Source organism: Garra rufa, chromosome 21 (assembly GCF_049309525.1).
Source record: "Garra rufa chromosome 21, GarRuf1.0, whole genome shotgun sequence".
In the NCBI taxonomy this organism is placed as follows: domain Eukaryota; kingdom Metazoa; phylum Chordata; class Actinopteri; order Cypriniformes; family Cyprinidae; genus Garra; species Garra rufa.
Genome location: NC_133381.1, coordinates 17,957,007 through 17,980,677, shown reverse-complemented (window position 1 = coordinate 17,980,677; position 23,671 = coordinate 17,957,007). Strand labels below are relative to the sequence as shown.

Sequence of the window (23,671 nt, the reverse complement as noted above, 5' to 3'; positions counted from 1 at the left end):
GCAGTCAATAGGAGCTTTGCTAAGTACACAGAAAAAACAGCTAGAATGAGGGTCACATATAGGTGATTCTTCAGTTACACTTTTGACTACTTGAAATCTTGAAAAATTACATTTGTTTAAACTATTTATATCTGGCTGGGTTTTTCATTTTGTATGATGGTTTAGTTTTGGATAAGTTGGGTAAGCCTTAGACTAAAGTTAGCTATTCATCATTCAACTTAACTTACAAACCATTTATTTCTGAATTAAACCAGTTTGGTCTTTGATCACGACATAAAAAAAAAACAAAAAACTTTTTGGATCTTTTGATAAATCACTTGCTAAAGCAGAGATGTTCTGTCCCTTTTGATTTCTCTCACAAAAAAGGCATGGAATCTCTAAAATGCTTGGTGTTATGTTATGATGCTGCAGTATTAGAGACAACCAGTCTTAAAAAGCAGGTCATATGGGTTTTCGAAAAATATCTTTTTTTGCAGTTTGTAACATAGCTATCCTTCAATGTAAACAGTCTGAAAAGTTGTTAATCAAAAAAGTGCTGTGTTCTACGCTGTGAAAGCAACTTTATTTTGTTTTCATTGCCGATGAAAAGAATCAGTGGTTAAAATAAATTTTTTCTTATAAACAAACAAAAAAAAATGTCCATGAAAGATATTCCATACCTTCTTTATTTGAACCAATAAGCGTTTCAATTGAGTGCTCAAAATATCAAGATTTTGGTGCTAATATTAAATATTAAACCACAATATTACTGACTTACTAAAATAGGTTTGATAATTCGCTGTGAACCTACTATTTTCTACGAATGTGTTGATGTTCTAAATACTTTGTTTAATAATAAAGAATCCAGACATATTTTGGTTTACGAACTGTATGGTTTCATCAGTTAATCACAAAACGCACTCAGCTAACGTATCCACCATTATTGTTTTGTGTTGCCAGGTTTTCACAACAAAACCCTCCCGATTGCTACTGAAAACTAGCCCAAAAGTATCCCTATCGTGTTTTAAAAATCGCATTCTGGGGGGTAAAATGCATGTTCTTTGGTGGGGTTCTCCCTGGTAAAATTAGCATTCCAGGGGATCAACATTACGTTATTTGGGTCACTTCAACCCACGGACATGCAAAACATACGACAACAGCGTTAAAGTAGCCCGATTATGGGGGAAAACCGTGGACTTGTCAACACTGGTTTACAGTTTAGCAGCTAAATTGCTGTGGGCATGATTTGCTTGCATTGTATACGGAAAGACCAATCACAACAGACTTGGCCAGCTGACCAATCAAAGCAGAGTAGGTTTATGGAAGGGAGGGGTTTACAGACCATAAGCTCAGAGCTGCTTTGAACAAATCATGATGATTTTAATATTAAAGGGTTTCTACACCCTCCTGCTGAAAACCCCCCCAGCTAAAACCAGCCTAGATTGGTTAGCTGGTGATAGCTTGTAAGCAGGCTGGTTTTAGAGGGGTTTTGGCCACTTTTCTTTTTTGGTCTTAGCTGGTCAGGCTGGGAGACCAGCAAAAAAAAAAAGCTACTTCCAGCTTAAACCAGCTAAGACCAGCCAACCAGCCAACCAGCCTAGGCTGTTTTTAGCAGTTTTTTTTTAACACGGGGGTGTAGTAACCCTTTAATATTAGAATCATTTAGCAATGATTTAGAAATGATTCGTTCAAAGCAGCTCTAAGCTTATGGTGTGTAAACCCTTTCCTTCCATAAACCTACTCTGCTCTGAGTGGTCAGCTGGCCAAGTCTGTTTTGATTGGTCTTTCTGTATACAATGCAAGCAAATCATGCCCACAGCAGTTTGGCTGCTAAACTGTAAACCAGTGTTGCCAAGTCTACGGTTTACCCGCAGAACTGGGCTACTTTAACACTGTTGCCATGTGTTTTGCATGTCTGTGAGACCCAAATAACGTAATGTTTATCCCCTGGAATGCTAATTTTAACAGCAGGTCCCAAAATGAAAATTTTGTCATTAATCACTTCCCCTATATCGTTCCAAACCTTAAAGGAACACTCCACTTTTTTTGGAAATAGGCTCATTCTCCAACTCCCCCCGAGTTAATAAGATTTGGAACTACACTTCCATTCCAGCGTAATAGTCAAGGAAGTTTGCTGCCGTAATATGGCCAAAGCAGGCGGTGTATTATCATAAATGAGTTCCCAGCTAGTTTAGCATTTGCACATGTGCTGCATGGTATTACTGCTCCTGCTTCAGCCTTATTACGGCAGCAAACTTCCTTGACTATTACGCCGGAATGGGAATGTAGTTCCTAATCTTATCAGCCTAGAAAATTGAAGCTTTGCATTTCCACTGGTCTTAGTACACGATATAACTACAGAAGAGTCAAGTTTTAAATAGGACAAAAATTGAAACTCATTGGTCATTTTTGAACGTGATGCTACTGGTCTAATAGGATTCAATGATCTATGCTAAGCTATGCTAAAAGTGATATCGCCAGAACAGGAGAACGGCTGAATGGATTTCAAAACGGTAAAACTCAACTTATTAACTCGGGGGGAGCCTATTTTCCAAAAAAAGTGGAGTGTTCCTTTAAAAGCTTTGTTCGTCTTCGGAATGCAATTTAAGATATTTTGGATGAAAACCTGGGAGCTTTGTGGCTATCCCATTGACTGCCAAGTAACACTGTCAAGGCCCAGTATAGTGTTGTAGCACTAGGCATTGTTGGACTATTTTGGCGACATCTTTCATACTTTTCTGTCTTGCGGAAAAAATAAAGTCAGAAGGCAAAAAATAAAAAGTGAAAAAATAAAAAATAAAGTGGAAATTTGTCAAATAAGTTTCTTCTATAGTTTAAATGTTAAATAATGCTATGTCTTGCTGACTTACACTGCAACCAAATATATATTTACCTTGTAGTGAGTACATTCAAAATTAATTTATTATACTCATAAATCAACTTTTACCTTTGTACTGAACTGTAAACATTAACAATTGCAGCACAGTTTAGTGTCCATGGAGTTAAATTGCATTCTCTCTGTGAACAAATACCAACAAACCCTGTATTGTGAAGATGAGTGGTTACTTGTTGGCATTGACATAGTCTCTTCTTGTAAATGTAACACTTCATAGAAGCTATTTTCTGCTATGAACAGCGGTTAAGGACTCCATTTCTGCTGCCAAGACCTTAAGGTTGCAAGGTAGGTGACTAATAGTATAGCTTTTCAAAGCAGGATAAATAGATGACTTGTTGCAACAAAATGTGGCTGTACTACAGTAAATACAAAAAAAAAAAAACTCTTACAATGAAGTATCCATTGTATACCAGAATGGCAAATAATTTCAGAACAAACGCACTGCATTAACACCTTCATGACCTCATTGTTTGTTTCATTAGACATCTTTTTCAAACTTTCAGTATTATTCAACCAGACAGCAGCTTCCTGTTAAACGTTTGTGGGTTCATTTAATTTACCATGCCTCAGTAGTGTTGAGAAATGTGAACAAGTACTTCCGAAGTACATTTCAGTCTATGTTTATGGGTGTTGCGTTAACGTTAAAGGGATAGTTCACTCAAATATTCTATCAGTCACTCACCCTAATGTTGTTTCAAATCTGCATGACATAACTTTTTGCCACTCAAGTGTAATGTTGATTGAAAGTTTTTCAAAATACTCTATTGACCCGTTACACTAAATTAGAACAGGTTTTTGATTTCTGGGTGAACCCTCTACTGAAACTACACAACCTACAGAACTAACTTTTCTGTAGCGCTAGGCATTGATATGCATTTCAGAAAGAACATAAGGGTGTGTGGCACAAAACAGAAGGCCAAACCCTTACAAACACAACAGTCTTGCAATATTTCACTGTTGACAAAACAAACTTTAGTTTTTCCACATAGGACAATTTTCTCAAGGATGTTACTGAAATCACGGCTGTAGCTATCATAGACATTCAAGGTAAAGCGCTCCCACACAATTTGACCTTTGGCCCTCACAAATATTAAATATTTGGCCACATTCTTGACTAAAACATAGTTAAGCTCAGCCTTGTTTACATGCAATAATGTGAAAATGTGAAAATCAATGAACGAAAGCTTTCCATTTTGGATTTGAAAATGTTTTAGGGACTGTTTGATCGAATTGCTGTTGCTGTGGCATTTCTGTATTGAAACCCATTTCCACTGTGATGTAGAAAACATACAAATAATGAAAAAACGCCATCATAATTCATGTAACTGCATTATCCCACAAATTAAATTTTCGATCACTTTCAAACTCTCTGTATCTGTAGTTTCGGTGTGTTGTTATGTGTGTGTGTATGTGTAGTTGTCATGCTGGTGCTGTAGAACCTGTTCGGTTGCTTCACATGCATTTATCTGACAGAAACCCCATGACAGAGAGGATGACAGTCATACTCACCTGGAGTTTAGAGGTGTCAACATCAGCGACTAGAGATACACTCACATGAACAACATTGGGTAAGTGACTCACTCTTCTATGTCCAGTGTTCATATTCGTACATCATAGTTTAATTTATCATCCTGCATCTTCTGATGAGAACTGATAAATTCAGTTACTTGGAAAATGTACGTCTGACGTGACTTATGCCTAAAAAAGTTCTGTTGCTAACGCAGCTTCTTTAATGTTTGTGTTTCCTGTGTTCTTTGCTCTGGTTGTTGTTAAATGCGAGTCTATTGAGATTTCAAAAAAATATTTACGACTTACGATAGCAATGTTTTTTTGCTTATTTGTTTTAGCATCAGATTATTTTAGAAGCAAAATAAGTCGTTGGGAAACTGCTGTGGTGGTAGGTGAAGCTGAAACATTAGACGATTCCCGCTGCTGATTAAAATCTGAGCAAAGTAATTATATTGTTCTGATCCTGACCATGCGTGAAATCTTAACTAAATTCTCAAGACCACCTGACCCTTTAAATCTCAGTCTGAATGATGTCCTTTAGAGACGAAACAGAAAAACAAAAGACAGATATAGTAGAAAAAAGGCAAGAGAGAGAGAGAGTGACCTGGCATCTTTCTTTCATCTGAACAAACTGGTTCTCCTCATTCTCCACAGTCCATCCATTCCTAAAACATTCCTGACACAAACCACACATTTGCAATGTAACAGAGACAGAATACCAAGTTATTGAGGACTAGTGCTTTATGACTTCTATACCTGGCCATGTAGAAGCTGTGCTTTGAAAATTATAAAATATAAAAATATATCTCGGAAGATGTCATACCAACCACAGCCCATGCTTCTATTTTGTCTCTGGTATAGGATTGCAAACAGGATGGAATAGTTTCTTTCATTATTATTTACTTCACTTTTTAACAAACACCTTCTCACTATGAGAACTAGTGAACATGTCATTTACTGCATTACACCCGATTGCAAAAACTGGAGGTGGTTCCTGACTTTGTCCTGTAACTTCCTCTTTCCCTTCTTTAACACGCAACGTTTGTTATTTGTTGTTTAGTTAATATTTAAATAATTCATCTTTAATTAAAAAAAAACAATGCTATCAATCAATTCATCTTTTAAAAACATGTAACGCAATGGTGCTTAGATTATCTTTATTCCTCAACGTGCACGACTACTAAAATGATGCAATATGGATGTAACAAGTGTCTAAAGGGGTGTGGGAAGAGTTTAAAAAGGAAGCAATGATGTAACCATACACTCAAGCACTTTTATGGAGTAAAGATGACATGATGATTGCTTGTAACAGCTTTGTTTTGAATCAACAGGGGTTTCTCTTGTTCTGATATCTAAAGAGAGCCTTATATTTAAATTACAATTAGTCATTGTACTTCCTTTGTTTGTTCCTAAAATATATATAAAAAATGCTTGGTTGAATGGCTTTAGATCAGTCATTTCCTTTAAAAAAATACTGCAAGTCTTGTTCTTTTATGTTTTGACAGATCTCCTGAAAACCGGTATTCATGACATGTCAGTTGTATTTAAAGAAGTGAAGACATGATGGTTGGTATCCTCTCCCCAAAATAACAATTTAAAGACTTTGTCATTTTTGTAACAAAATGGTGCGTAGAAAATCTTGCTAGATGTAGTCAGATTTGTTTAGCCCATCAGAAGACAGGGTGTGTCTGTCTCAAAGTCAGCTTGAAGTTTCAACATGGCTAACAATAGTTTACAGCACCTTCAATTGAATTTCACACATTCATTATATCTCTGATTACATCCTTGGCATGGCATTGTATATAATTTTTACTTTTGCAATTTTAATATGTATTTATGAGATTAGAAACAAAACTAATGTATGATAATAAGTCACCTTATTCATGTGCAGAATGGAGAAACTATGATTCATGCCCTCTCAGAGAGAGTAACTCTGGAGGGTACAGAAAAAGGAGCAGTCGCGGTCACAGGAAGCACAGATCCAGCAATTAACCTGAAGGAAGGTAAAGAACTCAATTGTTTCCTATATTTTGCCTCAATCATACAATGAGCAAACTTATGAAAACAATGGATTCTGTAACATACCTTATACTCTCTTTGTCTCTTGTAGAAGATAAGCTTGTTGCTGCAACCATTCATCTGGACCACCTCAGTAAAGATGAAGCTCTGAAACTGATCAAATTTCTTGAGCCCTATGATAAGAACCTTGAACTTAAAACAGCAAAGGATCTGAAAGCAGGACTGGTAAGCATCCTTGTAGTTTAATGAAAGAAAAAACTGATACTAAATAGGTCTTATAATGTCTTCATCTCATCTTTCTTTATAGTCTCTTGGTGATCTTCGAATGAACAGTGGGCTGAATGGACAGATAAACGCCCCAAGCCTTAAGGGTGGCATCTCATCCCCAACAGTAAATGCAGAAATGCCAAAGATTGAGGGTGCCACACCTAACTTCAGCTACTCAGGGTTCAGAAGGCCAAATTTTGGCATGTCTGCACCAAATCTCGAAGGAGCAGGTCTGGATGGTACATTAGAAGCACCTGATGTCAGTCTCTCTACCCCTAAACTTAACACCCAAGATGTTTCTGTTAATGTGGACAAGCCTGAACTGAAGACCAAAACGCCCAAGTTCAAAATGCCCAACTTTAATCTACATGCTAAAAAACCAAGGGTTGATGGTGATGTGAATTTATCCACCCCAGACATAAACGCTGATTTAAAAACCCCCAATCTGAATCTGTCAGCTCCAAAGATTAATGGAGAAACCCCTGATATAGACATGACCTTGCCGAAAACTGAGCTCAGTGCTCCAAACCTGGACATCGAAACACCAAAAGCAAACATCGACGCTCCCTCTGGCAAGATAAAATTTCCTAAATGGAAAGGAAAAACTACAAAAGCGAAATTACCAAAGGCGAGTGTTGATGCAAATCTTTCTGCCCCAAAATTAAATGCAGATGCACCAGATGTTGACTTTGATCTGCCAAGAGGCAATCTTGAAGGTCCAGATGTAGATCTAAATGCCCCCTCTGGCAAAATAAGGTTCCCAACATTAAAGAAACCCACATTTGGGCACAAGGTTAAAGCACCAGAGGTTGACTTAGATGCTGATGTCTCAACACCTAATTTAAATCTCTCAGCACCAAAGATAGATGGAGATATCAGCATCCCAAATGCAGATGTCGATGTAAAAGCACCTGATGTAGACATCCGTGCTCCGTCTTCAAAGCACAAGATGCCAACTATTAAAATGCCAAAGCTAAACCTACATAAATCAAAGCTGAAAACTCCAGATCTAAATGCAGGGGTACACGCACCAGACTTGGACATGTCAGCTCCTGGGGTGGATATTAATCTGCCAAAAGCTGAACTAGATGGACCGAATCTTGATGTCAAGGCACCAAACCTCAACCTCTCTGCACCAAATCTAGATATGAAAACTCCAAGTGCTGATTTGACAACTCCAGATATTGACATAGATGCTCCATCTGCAAAGTTAAAGAAGCCTCATCTTAAACTGCCTAAAATAAATCTATCTGGGTCAAAAATGAAAGGTCCAGATGTAGACCTCAATGGACAGGCAGATCTCCATGGACCGGACCTAGACCTGAAAGCTCCAAATCTCAATCTTTCAGCACCCAAAGTGGATGGCAAATTTAGTGCTCCAGATGTGGATGCGAACTTGCCAAATGCTAATATCAAAAGTCCAAATGTAGACATTGAAGCCCCAGACATTGACATTGATACCCCCTCTGGCAAAGCCAAGCTACCTAACTTTAAGATGCCTAAATTTGGTCTTTCTGGACCTCGGGTTAAAACACCAAAACTAGATGAACCTGATCTAGATGTGAAGATGCCCACAGCAGAACTCAAAGCACCTAATGTAGATGTCAAAGCACCCAATCTTAGTGTTTCTACACCTAAAGTTGACGGTGGCATTTCTGCTCCCTCTTTAGACGTTGGTTTGCCAAAAGCCAACTTAAATGCTCCAACTGCAAACATTGGGGGAAATCTAAAGTCACCAAATATTAATCTCTCCACCCCAGATGTAGACCTAGACTTGCCAAAAGCAGAGCTTAAAGGACCTGATGCTAGCCTTAAAGTCCCAGATGTTGACATTAATGCACCATCAGGAAAATTTAGGATGCCACATTTCAATTTGCCAAAACTGAATTTGTCTGGGCCAAAGGTTAAAGGGCCTGAGCTGGATGCTAACGCAGATCTAGATCTCTCAGTTCCCAAACTGGAAGGAGGATTAAATGCACCTAGAGTTGACCTAAATCTTCCCAAAGCTGAGGTCAGTGTGCCTGACATAAATGCAACCTTACCAAAAGCTGAGTTCAATGATCCCAATGTAGATATCAAGTCCCCAGACTTAGAGGCTCCGTCTGCAAAGCTGAAACCGATTACATTTAAGAAACCAAAAGTAAAGACACCTGAGATTGACTTAAATGCAGAAGCTCCTGATCTCAGCCTCTCAGCTCCAACAGTTGATGCAGATGCTGATATAAACCTTCCCAAAGCAGATGTTGACATCAATGCTCCTAAAGGAAAGGTGAAATTCCCAACACTCAAAAAGTTTCACTTGGGTGGTCCAAAAGTCAAATCTCCAGATGTTGACTTTGATGCTGATGTAAATGGACCAGATCTGAGCCTATCTGCACCTAAGGTTGATACTCCTAATGTTAATCTGAGTCTACCAAAAGCTGGGGTTGATGCAGATTTACCCACAGCAGATGTTGACATAAATGCTCCGAAAGGAAAGGTGAAATTCCCAACATTCAAAAAGTTTCACTTGTCTGGTCCAAAAGTCAAATCTCCAGATGTTGATTTTGATGCTGATGTAAATGGACCAGATCTGAATCTATCTGCACCTGGGGTTGGTACTCCTGATCTTGATATGAGTCTACCAAAAGCTGGGCTTGATGTAGATGCCCCTACAGCAGACATTGACATCAATGCTCCCAAAGGAAAGATGAAATTCCCAGGACTCAAAAAGTTCCACCTGACTAGTCCAAAAGTCAAATCTCCTGATGTTGACATTGGTGCTGATGTAAGTGGACCAGATCTGAATCTATCTGCACCCAGAATTGGTAGTCCTGATGTTGATCTGAGTCTTCCCAATGCTGGGGTTGATGTAGATGTCCCTACATCAGATGTTGACCTCAAAGCTCCCAAAGGAAATGTGAAATTCCCAACACTTAAAAAGTTCAACCTGACTAGTCCAAAAGTCAAATCTCCAGATGTTGATTTTGATGCTGATGTAAGTGGACCAGATCTGAATCTATCTGCACCCAGAATTGGTAGTCCTGATGTTGATCTGAGTCTTCCCAATGCTGGGGTTGATGTAGATGTCCCTACATCAGATGTTGACCTCAAAGCTCCCAAAGGAAATGTGAAATTCCCAACACTTAAAAAGTTCAACCTGACTAGTCCAAAAGTCAAATCTCCTGATGTCGACATTGGTGCTGATGTAAGCGGACCAGATCTGAATTTATCTGCACCTGGGGTTGGTACTCCTGTTGTTGATTTGAGTCTACCAAATGCTGGGGTTGATGTAGATGCTGAAGTTGAGGGCTCCAAACGTAAGGCAAAATGGCCTTTCAAATGGCGAAGGTCTACTGACTCAAAGGATGGGGATATAAACATTAAAGCACCAGAAGTAGATGGTACCACCCCAGAAATTAAACTCCCCAAAAATATACCATTGTTCAAGTCTCACCGCCTGCCTGAGAGCAACATTGACAATATCCTACAAGAACTCAGTGGAGCGGTTGACCTCAATACTGACCCTACGAAAACAACTACTGACCAAGTTGTCTCAGTCTCGTCAATCAAGACAAATCTTAAAGCTTCTTCTCCATCTGCTGGGGTCAATGGACAAACTAGTTTTGTAGATATCCGTGAAAGGCTGAGGTTGTCTAATGCACGTAGCACGAGCCCAGATATCAACATATCTTCAGAATCAGGCAGCCCTACAAGAGTGAACAGAGGGACATTTAAAGTCACAAAGCCCGATGCTGATAAGGACTATCCGGTAGTGGATACAGCTAGTGATGAAAATGATGCCAAGCTTAGCCTCAGCTTGAACAACATGCTTGGTTTGCCAACAGATTAAACTTTAAATAAAACCAGGAGCTATGGTAGTCTATTTCCACATCCACTGCATATAGTTAATGCGTATGTAAAATAATATGTAAAAAAAAAAAAATCACATCCAACTGTTTACTTTCAAAATGGGTAGAGTATTGACAGAGAAGCATAACAGAATTTGACAGAGATGTAATTATTTTTATATTCAGTTAAATACATAATTGTATAAAGTTCTCTTTTAATGTGCAATGATTGTATCTTCTTTAACATTGCTGTGAAGGAAAATATGGTGAATCTGTAATTCTGTCTATTTTGTCAGATTTTTATGTAGTAATATCTAATATATAGTCTTTTGTTTACACGTATTTACATTCCAATTATATACATATATATTTGTCAGTATTGCAAATTGGAAAAAATAAAACAATCAAGTCCACTTCTTATATCTATTAAATAAATGTGTCTTTCTGTTTCATGAAGCATGTACCTTCTATATTTGTAAGGGCAAAAATCTCTCAAAATACTTTAATAAAGTTTATGATATGAACATTGCATGCATAATTTATTTGAACACTCACTCCAGTTTTGATTATGCCTTAAACCTGTAAACCCTCTACAATGATTTGTTCAGTTATTCCCCAGTGACGTCTAAGCAATGCAAATATTTCATAATGTATTGCTGAAGAAAAAATACTTTGTATTTAGACTATAATGGTGATAAGAAATATTCAGATATTGTGCATATAAAAGTTTTATTTTTAAACAGAGAGACCCTGATGCACACAAACAGGCTTAGATTTTTAGACACAGGAAATAAAAATCCAGGTAGAGTACAGGGCACAAAACCAAACACTTTTTTAAAGAGTCTTGTGTATAAGAGGTAATGTTGTCAGATTCTACCATACTACCTGCATTGTAATTTTACATTTGACCTCATTTTGATCAGCCACACCTTGCATTTTTAAAACAAATTTTTAATAGTTAAATTTAAAACAGGTCAGAATGTTTAAGCAAGTCCAGTCAACTTCCAGATCCATTGTTCTCTGCAGTTATACTGCTTTTTTACCACTCCCTTAGAGACATGCTAAATCTTTCTTAAAGTCTTAAAATAATAATAATAATAAAAAAAATTAAGTGCCATTCATACCAAACATGATACTAAATTCAAGTGCTCAGAGAGCAGTGCAATGGGAATATGTTTCGGTATATGCTCAAATTCAAATTTTGAATCTTTTACTGGCCACTTCAGTTGCACAACGTGCCTCATTTATCCACCTTTTTCCTGAGTAACCCATGAGTGCCACCATGAATTCTAACTTACGATTGGATACTTTAAGCTTCCAGTCACAATAGAAATCCATATTCACATTATTTTCCCATAAGAGCGCGCACTGCTATTTGTACAACTGTATTGTTCTGGTTTTTTATTTTTAGCTGTACAAAACGGCTTGTTTTGCTGTTTGATATTGCAAATTGGTGTGTCTTACCATTTTATTTTAATGTATTATTTTAATTATGAACACTCTGGTTTAGTACAAACAGTTTTCCATTTACTGCATGTTGTTATTCTTCTCATTATTTCCCTACAGCGGCTAATAAACCGGAGGTCTCGGCAATTAGCTTACTTCCGCAAGATTACATTTTTTTCAGTACAACTAAATATAATTATTAGCTTAAGAAATTCTTGCCCTGGAAATCCTGGTTCAGTTTGGCCAACCACAAACGCCTTTTTTCCTCAGGCAGTTTTTTGCACTCTTTTCATTGATTTGTTATAACTTTTGGCAGTCTATAGTACTCCGAATGTTTTTCCCAGTCCGACTTATTGGTACAGCCCAAAACATGACAATAATTGACCATTTTGAGCAGCAATAATAAGCAAAATATGCAAGTTTCGTTCTGTTCAGTGGCGTTGTTTACGTTCAGTACCGCCAATATGGCCGGTGGATGATGTGTCATGAAAATACTGTAATTTGACTAGAAGTAGACTGGAAATGTAAAGCATTGCTCTAGTTGGGCGAGACTTTTGCATTTAGGAAAAAGGTGGATAGAACATATGCAGAATGAATTCCAATGTATAAAGTCTGTAAACCCATTCTTACATCTTGATTTAGTTCAATATGACAGTTCAAAAGAGAATGCTTATCAAATGATTTACAGACACAAATTAATTGTGTTTTATAAAAAAGCCAATAATCATAGAATGTCTTCCTGTACCATATAAGTGCTAGACTATGGTGGTGCCAAGGGTAAACATTTTTCTTTACCTCATCAATTCTTTTGTTATCATTTTTGTTTTACTTTTGATAGACTTGCAAAATGACAACAATGTATATATATATGTGATCTGGCAATAACACTAGCTGGAAAATCACATCAATTAAATTGTAATCTAATTGAATATTTTGCTAGTATATGAATGCCTTTTCGCAGAATTTGTTCCAATGAGAAATTACAGAAAGCTGAACCACAGCTAAAATTGAGATTCTGTTTTTGTGTGATCAATTCGAGAATGACGCTGTTACTAGAATGCAGGCAGGAATAAAGGTGAGAAGCCGTCTTAAAAGTCATTGTGATCTTGATCACAATGACTCAACATCATATATGTTACTAATTTAAGGACACTTCATAAGACCACCAACAGTGGCACACCGCCAGCAGATGACTGTTTGTATTAAAATAAGTTAAGCGCTGTATGACTGGAACCACAGAGAATTTCCAGAAAGAATCGAAATGAGTAGGTCACACCTGAGTGTTCTTTCCGTTTTCTCCTGAAGTGCTGGGAGCCGCTGCCTATATTTGTTAATCACCCTTTTGTCATATAGCTAATACAGCTGTGACATTTAGAGTGATAAGATCAGCCAAACTTTAACAAAAATCAACTACGTCCAGTGTACAACCTTGTAAACACCGTCTTTATACCGACACTGTTCAGTAATGTGTGTTCTGACCTGCTGTCCATCCCTGCAGTCATGAATTTCATTTTCTACGACCACGTTTCTCCTTTGAGGTCCCTTTATTGTAAAGTCCCAGCTAATGGGCCTGCTGCCACCGCGAGGGCCAGTCGTTCTCCATCCACCTCTGGAGCAATCGTAGCACGTCGATGCGCTGGTAAAGCTGGCAGAGTTGGGTGAGCTCCGTGACAGGTTTCTGGTTGTAGCGCAGGAGGAACTCTTGAGTGGGACTCTGGTAGATGGGACCGTGTGTGCGTTGCTCTAGAAGCGTGAGCTCGTCGTAGCTCATTCCCCAACGGCTTGCAAAGTTCTTCCAGTTTTTAACAGTGCAGTGAGTCGGATCCAGCTTCAGCCGTAGAGTGTACAGAAGGTCTTCGTCGTTCATCAGGTCACTGATTTTGGGTGGAGGGGCTGAACATAAACACTCCTTACAGGGCTTATGCTCTTTACCGAAATCTAGAAAGAGGGGACAGAAAAGCAGACATTGGATAAAGTTGAGATACATGAAAGGACACATGAAAAAGGTTTTTAATCTTTAAAAGAGAAGTTTACTTCCAGAACAAAAATGTACAGATAATGTACTCAGCCCCTTGTCATCCACGATGTTCATGTTTTTCTGTCTTCAATCGTAAAGAAATTCTGTTTTTTGAGGAAAACAATTCAGGATTTTTCTCCATATAGTGGACTTCTATGGTGCCCCGAGTTTGAACTTCCAAAATGCAGTTTAAATGCGACTTCTAACAATCCCAAATGTGTAAAACGATCGATTATTTATTTATTTTTTAAATTACAATTTAAAATGACAGTTTATATACTTTTTAACCTAATACGCTTATCTTGTTTTGCTCTGCCTGAACTCTTGAACTTTTTTCTGGTTCAAGACAGTGTATGTCGAAACCCCCCCTCCCCCATCTCATTTTCTCCCTCAACTTCAAAATCGTCCTACATCGCTGTTTTACTCTTTTTTGTTAAGGGTGTTTGATCTTCTTTGCATGTTCACTTTGCAAACACTAGGTTGGTACTTCTGCAGCAATGTAGGATGATTTTGAAATGATTTTTGAAGTTGAGGGAGAAAATAAGATGGGAGTTAACATACCCTAACTGTCTTGAACTGGGAAAAAAGTTCAGCCAGAGCAAGACAAGATGAGCGTTTGAGGTTAAAAAGTATATAAATTATCAATTAAAAAATAAATTAAAAAATAACTGATTGTTTCACTAGATAAGACCCTTCTTTCTTGGCTGGGATCATTTTCAAACGCATTTAGGATCGTTTGAAGCCGCATTTAAACTGCATTTTAGAAGTTCAAACTCGGGGCACCATAGAAGTCCACTACATGGAGAAAAATCCTGAAATGTTTCCCTTTAAAAAAAGATAATTTCTTTACGACTGAACTGAAGAAAAAGACATTTACATCTTGGATGACAAAGGGGTAGTGAGTACATTATCTGTAAATTTTGGTTCTGGAAGTGAACTTCTCTTTTAGCTGTAGAAGCTGATAAATGTATTTAGCCAACACAGACTTGTTGCTGTTGTAGGTTTGTTGCACGGCCTTTACACTACATAACTTAAAGGCAATTCACACTGTTTTCACGCTCTCACACCATTTTCAGTGCCACTAATGTGATGCCTGCCTGTATTAATTCTTGCTTTTTATATTCAGAACATAGTTAAACAACATCAGATGAGCAATGAAGCAAATGATTAAATTACCTATTCATAACATAATCAGTCACTTGCTTTGTTCCTGAATGAAAAAATCCTTATTTAAACAAATCCCACGATTCAATGACTCATTAAATGACAAACTACACATTGCGTATATATATACTGCCCTTCAGAAGCTACAAAGGATACTTTTTCTCAGAAGGCAAAATAAGTTAAATTTACCCTGATCTTATCTTCTGTATCCTCTGAAGGGCTGTACTAAATGGAAAAAATATGATATTAAGGCAAAACAAGAAAAATGTACACATCTTCATTCTGTTTAAAAGTTTTCACCCCCAGCTCTTCATGCATTGTTTTTCTTCTAAAGCATCAGTGAGTGTTTGAACCTTCTGTAATAGTTGCATATGAGCCACTGGGTTGTCCTCAGTGTGAAAAGATGGATCTCAAAATCATACAATCATTGTTGGAAAGGGTTCAAATACACACACACACAAAAAAAAAAACTAAGAATTTGTGGGACCTGAAGGATTTTTCTGAAGAGCAGCAGGCAGTTTAACTGTTCAGGACAAACAAGGGACTCATGAACAACTATCACTAAACAAAAAAAAAAAAAAAGCAGCTGTGGATCATTCAGGTAACAAACATAGTATTAAGAATCAAGTGTATGTTAACTTCTGAATGGGGTCATTTTTATAAATTTAGCTATTATTTTCTCTTTAGGACTATATGTAAACATCTTTTATGTGAAATATCTTATTCAGGTCAGTACTAAATAAAAATAACATGCATATTGTATGATACCTCTTATTTTGGTCAAATAATTTGCGAAGTGTATGTAAACATTTGAACTGTATGTGTGTGTGTAATACATGATATAAATTGATGTGAGATATCAGTTCTGAAACTTTGTCATGAATGTGATAAACAAAATTACAAAACTGCAAAGATTTATTGTTAGCAATGTACAACGTATTAATACCCCATTCTTATAACACTGTGTCCAATATGTGGTGACAGTTGTGTATAGTAGAAATGGTAGTATTCTACTACGTCCACATACCTGATGAAACAGTAGATGATGCAATAAATTCACTACCGTCATTTTCCACAGGCTGGGTGATAAAATAAAGAGAGATGGTAAGGCATATGTATTATTGAAGTTAAAGATTCAACAAAGAAGGCACAAGTATTACACACTTCACAAATACATTAAAGCGGACATCGGATGCCTATTTTCCACAAGTTTTGTGATTCTTTAGGGTCTTCATGAAATGTCTGCAAAATACTTTAGTTAAAATTCCTTAAAGGAGTAGTTCACTTTGAGAACATCCAAGATGTTTATGTCTTTCTTTCTTCAGTCTTAAGGAAATTATGTTTTTTGAGAAAAACACTTCAGGATTTCTCTCCATATAATGGACTTCTATAGTGCCCCGCGTTTGAACTTCCAAAATGCAGCTTCAAAGGGTTTTAAACAATCCCAGCCGAGGAAAGAAGGGTCTTGTCTAGCAAAACGATCGGTTATTTTCTAAAAAAAAGTTACAATTTATATACTTTTATCCTCAAATGCTCATCTTGTCTAGCTCTGTGTGTACTCTGTGTAGAGATTAAAAAGTATATAAATTGTAAATGTTTTTAGAAAATAACTGATCGTTTCGCTAGGTAAGACTCTTCTTCCTCGGCTGGGATTGTTTAGAGCCCTCTGAAGCTGCATTTAAACTGCATTTTGAAAGTTCAAACTCGAGGGCACCATAGAAGCCCATTATATGGTGAGAAATCCTGAAATGTTTTCCTCAAAAAACATAATTTCTTTATGACTGAATAAAGAAAAACATCTTGGATGACAAGGGGGTGAGTACATTATCTGTAAACTTTTGCTAATGAGCTACTGCTCACTCCACCTCTACCTTCTGCTTTTTCTGTATTTGGTGGTGCGTTACCATCAAAAACAAACGAATCCACTGCGTCCTCAGTGGCTCTGATGTCGGGAGAAAATAAAGACTCTTATGTTCACTTTTTTACGTTAACTACAAAACACCTGCATTGCTTTCTAAACATTGTTGTCAGTACAGCTGCTCGAGCGCGGAGAAAATGGTGGACAGCGTACAACTAGCTGAGGATGGAAATAGGCTAATAAGGGACAGTCCGTCAGTGGTCGTGGGCGGGGCCTGATCAGTATGATGTCATACTGCTCAGAAAATCAAAACGGCTTGATAATTAAGTTTGAAGTTTTTTGGGGGTTAAAAAAATAGTGAATGGATTTGTATAATTGTAGGGTGGTTGTGTCCACACACTGCTAAGACACATTTATATGCAAACACCAACACAACTTTGCGATGTCCCCTTTAAAGTTAGTGGTACAGAGATTCCACAGCTCTAATGAAAACTCAGTTAAGACCTAACATGTGAAACACGCACAGGGGAATAACCACACAGCCCTGAGGAGTGAAACGAAAAGCAGCCTTTGGCATTTATATGAAACTACAGCCCACATGATACAACTCCTTGATTATCAGTACACCACACAGTGTGAGTCTGAATGTATAAATAAGGATGTTGTCGGAAATGCGTACGTGACTTCAGCAAATAATGATAGCAAGTACTAACCCCCAACTCTTTCCAGAGGACGATGCGAAGAAATGAAAGAATCACATGACTCACCTGTCGTATCCTGTCTACCGCTGACGACAGATATCCAGGGGGTACAGAGCTGAGCTGGAGGGTTACAGGATCTGTAGAGTATCAGAGATCAACTTTCTATGAATAAATCTGCTGACCTTTTATGAACACTTTATGCCTTCGTGTCCTATTAAGCACAATTATATGGAAAGTGTGGAGGTTGACCCAAAGGTCACCTAAACTGAGATCAGCAGAACTGATTAAATAAACATGACATTCGTTGTCTGTCAGTTATCACTACACTGTAAACAAAATCTGTAGAAATTACAGTATTACTGGCAGCTGGTTGCCAGTAACTTACTGTAGATTTTAATTTATGCTATTTACTGGCAACAGTTTGTTCAAAGTTAATTGAACATTAAACATTAACAAGTCTTTATCTTTACAGAATAAAACTAAAATAACAGCCTCATGCAAAGCATTCTGGGAACCAAAATCTGAAGGAAAAAAACAGAAAAAGGTTGATGAAGGTTTCTGGTTCCCAGAATGCTTTGCAGTAGGTTGTTATTTTATAGTTTTATTCTGTAAAGACAAAGACTTGTTAATGTTTAATGTTCATTTAACTTTGAACAAACTGTTGCCAGTAAATAACATAAATTAAAAATCTACAGTAAGTTACTGGCAACCAGCTGCAGAACTACAGCAATTTTTTTTACAGTGTATGTAAAACAATGTAAACAAATGACAAATACCTCTGATACCTTGAGGATCAGTGACCTGAACAGGGTAGTTTGACCTCAGAGACTGAAACACACAAACATACACACCCAAACATCAGCGAAGAGGTCAAACATCCCATCACATGCATCAGAATTAAGACCTCAGAGGAAAACAATACATCTTTGTTTCTCTTTCTACATGTCGGGACACATATTAAGCGAGGGGGTGTGCGCAGTGTAGCGAAGGGAGGAAAATTAAACTTTCAGATGTGCGGATAAATGAGCAGAGAACATGCTAGAACAAACCTCTGAGACTTAGTGGAGGGCGTCACACAACAAAAGTGTGAGTTTCAAAACCTGCTCCTCCCATTCAGTGCTACTTTCATATCATGTATGAAAATCATGTCGAACCTACATAATCTGTTGCGTTTGATCACAATATGAAAGGCGACAATGTTTACAACTCATGTAGCGTGTCATAACAAACCAAAACTAAACATCAACATATGATTCAATTGATGTGTCAGTGGGTATTACCCAACGTCATCCATCCATAACATTGCAGCAGCAAACTCTTCTGAATAAGAGTATAAATACATCAACTGTATGTTTAGGAAAAATAGGAACATTTACCATATCTGTAATGAAGCTGCTGGGGTCAGTGTCCTCCACCGGTTCAGAAGCCACTCTCCCTGCAAAAAAAGAAGCCAAGGGTTAAAACACATGGTGTGTTACACTGAATCTGTGAACTGAATGAAAACATATACATAGAAATATATGGATATTAGCACTAAGATAATAAGTGTGATGACTCTAATTGAAAAAGGTTCAAATCAGAGTTAAAAACATCAGTTAAGTTTCTAAGTGTCAAAGACAAAAAGCACCTGTTAATGTTTTTCAGTCACAAAAAAGGTTCCTCTGTTAATGTAGACACTTTAAGGGTGCTGAATTTGAAACACGCTCTGAAGCTGGATACAATTACGGAACCAACAAGCAGCATAAAGAAATAGAGAGAATTGGCAGTAAAAATGACTAAGTGACTTGAGAGGAAGGAAGTGTGAGAGACGTGTGTGTATGGGTGAGAAGCGTGGTGTGTGTAATTCAGTGGCATCACTGGCATGTGGCAGATTCAAACAGAAGATAATGTCCCATTCAATATTTCTGTGATTGCCCCAATTTGAGGTGCCTAAACAGACAGACAGTCATAAATTGAATGGTGCTTGCCTTAATAAATATTGATAAGCTTTGCACAGCCATGAAAGTGTTCCATTTTAGTGTGTGAAGGAAAAAACTAAATGACAATTTGTGTTTGTACAGTTTAAAATCAAAGTAGGGCCTAGTCATAAAATAAAAACCACCCTGTCTATTATCAAAATACATGTTATTGATCTTACTGTTTTATTTGTACTTTTATTTGAACCTTTTGGACAATCTGTTTCAATCAGATGTGTCACAATGCAGAGGAAAAAATTATGTCACTACTTCTGTTACACTTAAAACTAGAGCTGATTTTTCTGTGATGACATTTCCATAAATGGACAAGGGTCAAAGACACAAAAGGGTTTAAGCATTAAAACAATAAGTGTAATACTGCTTTAAATTGTTTAAAAAAAATAAAAGTTTTGTGTTTAATTGAATTGCATTAATTTAAAAATAAATATACATTTCTCCCTAATTTACAGAAGACACCCACTAAAATGTCATTCAGTGCACTGTAAAAAGTTTTCACCAGATTCAACTTAAAAACTTAAGTTCTACGTTTTTAAAGTTTGCCACTATCCTAGGTTTTCCCCATTTGTCAGTAAGACTTTTTTACTCATTTAAACACAATACAATTTAATATGCTCCCTTATTTTCTATATATATATTTAATATGTACAAGTTAGAATAAGCATGTTGTTTGAATTCTTTATATATAGTGTAACACTGAATGACAATTTACCATTATTTCAACCAAATTTGTACATTTTATTTTTTCAAAAACTTCTTTGAAACCTTAAAAGTAGACTTACATTTAATGTGCTTTCTCTGGACATAAAATCTTTTTGCAATTTTTTTTAGATGTGGACATCTTAACGTCTTGGTACTGTATTCAAAATAAGAATGTCAAGCCAAAATGTACCTAGTAAGATATCGAAACCTAACCATTCATACATTTGGAACGGCAATAAATAGTGAGAAACATAGGAAAGCCCATGTCACTGCACAATACACTCTTCTGTTGATATTCAGAGGCAAAGCAAAAAAAAGCATGACTTCCATGTTTCTGAGATATGCTAATAGGACAGACATAAGAAAAACTGACTGTCTTTTTCTTGAGGTTTTGTGAGGGGAAAGACTGATCATGCATGGTTATCATATCACCTCAGTCTCACCCACACTACATAGGGGCTGTGTGTTGACCACCACTACTACTTCACATGAACGGCACAATTCAGAGGAATTAGGAAGTTATTTTTGTTCACTGTAACAGTCCTTAGAAAAAAAAATGCATGAGCATAAAATATAGGGTATTTTCTAAGAAATCCCATCAACTGAAACAGGATGTCGCCCTTTCACTGCAAACATGATGACTGTTGAAAGTACAGGCAGGGAAAAAACAAGCAACAAACACTGATGTAAGCATCAAACCGGAAAGGGTGCCTAGCACCTTGAGCTGATGTTATCTATGGAAAGTTATTTTCACTTCTTTTGCCCCACTGCAAAAATACCCAATACTAATTACAAAAAGCGAAATTGTTTTATATAGACATTTGCCCCAAATGTTTCTCGGTCTCTTTTACAATTCAGCATGTTTCATGCTATAAAGCTCATGGACAGATCAATCTACACGTGCCACATTTAGCCTCAGTCAGTGCTGCAGACGAATCCAAACCTGCGCAGCCTGAATCCATTCATGACTGTTTCTGCTCAGCCAGGGAATGCAGAGAGCATGTAGCTGCTTGCTCGGGATGCACTTGAAGAGATAAAATGTAAACCACATCATAATATAATCCTGCAGGGCAAAACCCTCTGCACAGATCTTCTTCTGCATGGCCACCCATACACTAACAGAAGCAACATACACAAATAGTGCACTATAAACCCTGTCACCTCTACATGAAGTGATAAAGTCTTTTGAAATAAAAACAGAAAAGTTTTTATTCTTACACACCACAGACTGCAGCCTTAGCGAGAGAAAGTTCACCTGATCTAATGCAACCTAACAAACTATATATATATATATATATATATATATATATATATATATATATATATATATATATACATACATACATACATACATACATACATACAGTTGCAATCAAAATTATTCAACCCCCAATTATTCAACCTCTCAATTATTCAACCCCCTTGACCTGAAGACATTTTGCTATATATATATATATATATATATATTTGCACAATAACATAAATCATGATATGTCCACTACTGCTTGCTTACATTTAACATGCATAAGAACTATAAATGTTCACCCTTTGAGCTACTTCCAACCGCATTATTTAGAAAACTGAAAATCAAGTTCTCCGAACCTAAATAAAACAACTGTCCAACATCTCATGTGTTTTATAGGTACAAACAAGTTGATACACTTACCAAACGACTCGGCGAACGCCTTCAAACTCGTCATGTTCACTACGATTGTTTCACACATAGGAGATGATCGCTGATAACCTCAACACGAAGAATGGAAATGTTGTGTACGGCGCCGGTGTTTATTTCACCTGTGAGCGCGTGCTGTACCGGTAGATAGAGCCTACAGGAAAAGCTTAAAATACCGGATCTTACTTTTCCTGCACCTCAGACATCGACTTGTGTGACTAGAGCTATGGGAGAACAACAGAGCGCTCGAGTATCTCTCTCTCTCCCACACAAGGAAATTGCGTAGATGTGCGAGCATTTACGCCATAGATAACGCCATATCTTCTCACCCCTGCCTCTACAACTGACATGAAATGTCACATTATTTTCATATTTTTAGGTTAAGATTATGAGAATAAACAAAACGTACATGAAATTTATGAATGAACCAATGCACCATCATGTCAAATAAAATATTTGCCTTGCACCTTGACTACACGCAAGTTCTAAAATATATAAACGTTCAAAAATACGTTTAATTGGGATACGTTTTCATTTGTGATAAGCGGACATTTACGTTTTACTTTCAACATTATTTTAGAGGAAATTCAAATATATGGTAAAAGGCTTAACAAAACCTTCCTGTTATAATTAAAAAACAGCTATGAACGTCATTTGCAGCCTACATTTAACTTGCTGGCGTATTACTAAAAATAACTTACACTATTAAAAAAAAACACTTGATGTATAAGAAAGTGGTTGGAAAAAAACTCCCTCTAAAATACTAATTTTAGTGTGTGTTTACGTCTGTATTTCAGAATGTCACCACTGTGGGTCGCTATAAGCACACGGTTTGAAAAAAAAAAATACATTACTTGCCTAATACAGTTTTTCTCAATTGCTAAGACACATTTCTTGAAAGCTGCTCTCCTTTTCTCTAAACTGTGAACACAAAACCCAATTCTCAAGCTACATTCACAAAATCCCAGACTCTTCTTGCAAAACCAAACTTTCACCTCAAAACAGTTCAATCTGTGCTCAAAACTGAACTATGTTGTCAAATCGTGCCCCGAGTCAATCAAAATTAAAAACACTACTGAACAGTCACTAAACACTACATAGAAAAATAGAAAACACAATGCTCAGGACATGAAGCTGGAGAAATAAATGTTTATTGTTCACTGTAGGCTAAATGCATGTTGCAAAACAAAGAAAACCTGTGCATTTAGCACTTGTACAAAAAGACAAAACAGGAATCTTGTGCATTTACACATAGCACTTGTAAAAACAAACAGAAATCCTATGCGTTTGCCACTTGTGAACAGTAAGCCCATGTAAAAATAAAGTACAAAAATATACAAATAAGTGCATTAGTCAGCCACAGCATCATGTCTCCGTACTGGGTCAGGCCACAGGACTTCATCCACATCACAGGCCACATTTTGTCTGGCCAGGCAACAACATAGATGGGAAGAGTTCATGTGAGAGGAGGTCGAGGTGGTCGAGGTGGTCAGCGAAGACAAAGAACAGTAATATCTGATGAAATCAGAGCGACTGTGATTGACCATGTTCTTGTCCATGGTATGAGCATGAGGGAGGCTGGACAAAGGGTACAACCAAACATCAGTAGATTCACTGTGTCCACCATAATCCGAAGAT

General features: G+C 37.2%; 2 protein-coding genes across 3 annotated transcripts; one reads left to right on the top strand and one right to left on the bottom strand.

Moving 5' to 3' along the window:
• Nucleotides 1-4,359: 4,359 nt before the first annotated feature.
• Nucleotides 4,360-11,024, top strand: LOC141295931 (uncharacterized). The gene is made up of 5 exons (XM_073827216.1): nucleotides 4,360-4,443; nucleotides 5,890-5,950; nucleotides 6,276-6,387; nucleotides 6,495-6,628; nucleotides 6,711-11,024. The coding sequence occupies exons 2-5, from the start codon at nucleotides 5,945-5,947 to the stop codon at nucleotides 10,500-10,502; spliced, it is 4,044 nt and encodes a 1,347-aa protein (XP_073683317.1). The 5' UTR covers nucleotides 4,360-4,443; nucleotides 5,890-5,944; the 3' UTR covers nucleotides 10,503-11,024.
• A 203-nt stretch (nucleotides 11,025-11,227) lies between these two features.
• Nucleotides 11,228-22,246, bottom strand: edaradd (EDAR-associated death domain). 2 transcript variants are annotated; one of them, XM_073827226.1, is made up of 6 exons: nucleotides 22,028-22,246; nucleotides 19,063-19,121; nucleotides 18,463-18,514; nucleotides 17,753-17,823; nucleotides 16,155-16,206; nucleotides 11,228-13,884 (listed from the first exon to the last, which is right to left on the bottom strand). In XM_073827226.1, the coding sequence occupies exons 1-6, from the start codon at nucleotides 22,083-22,085 to the stop codon at nucleotides 13,508-13,510; spliced, it is 669 nt and encodes a 222-aa protein (XP_073683327.1). In that variant the 5' UTR covers nucleotides 22,086-22,246; the 3' UTR covers nucleotides 11,228-13,507. The 2 variants fall into 2 exon arrangements, with proteins under 2 accessions (XP_073683327.1, XP_073683328.1); XM_073827227.1 differs by having other exon boundaries at nucleotides 18,472-18,514.
• Between the last annotated feature and the right edge of the window lie 1,425 nt (nucleotides 22,247-23,671).

Coding starts and splice junctions, on each gene's coding strand:
- edaradd (XM_073827226.1), bottom strand. CDS start 22,085: ATGTGTGAAACAATCGTAGTGAACATGACGAGTTTGAAGGCGTTCGCC. Junction 17,824..18,462: donor TGATCCTCAAGGTATCAGAG/GTATTTGTCATT, acceptor GATACTCTACAG/ATCCTGTAACCCTCCAGCTC. Junction 13,885..16,154: donor ATCATCTACTGTTTCATCAG/GTATGTGGACGT, acceptor CCCTCTTTCTAG/ATTTCGGTAAAGAGCATAAG.
- LOC141295931 (XM_073827216.1), top strand. Junction 6,388..6,494: donor AGCAATTAACCTGAAGGAAG/GTAAAGAACTCA, acceptor TGTCTCTTGTAG/AAGATAAGCTTGTTGCTGCA. Junction 6,629..6,710: donor AGGATCTGAAAGCAGGACTG/GTAAGCATCCTT, acceptor CTTTCTTTATAG/TCTCTTGGTGATCTTCGAAT.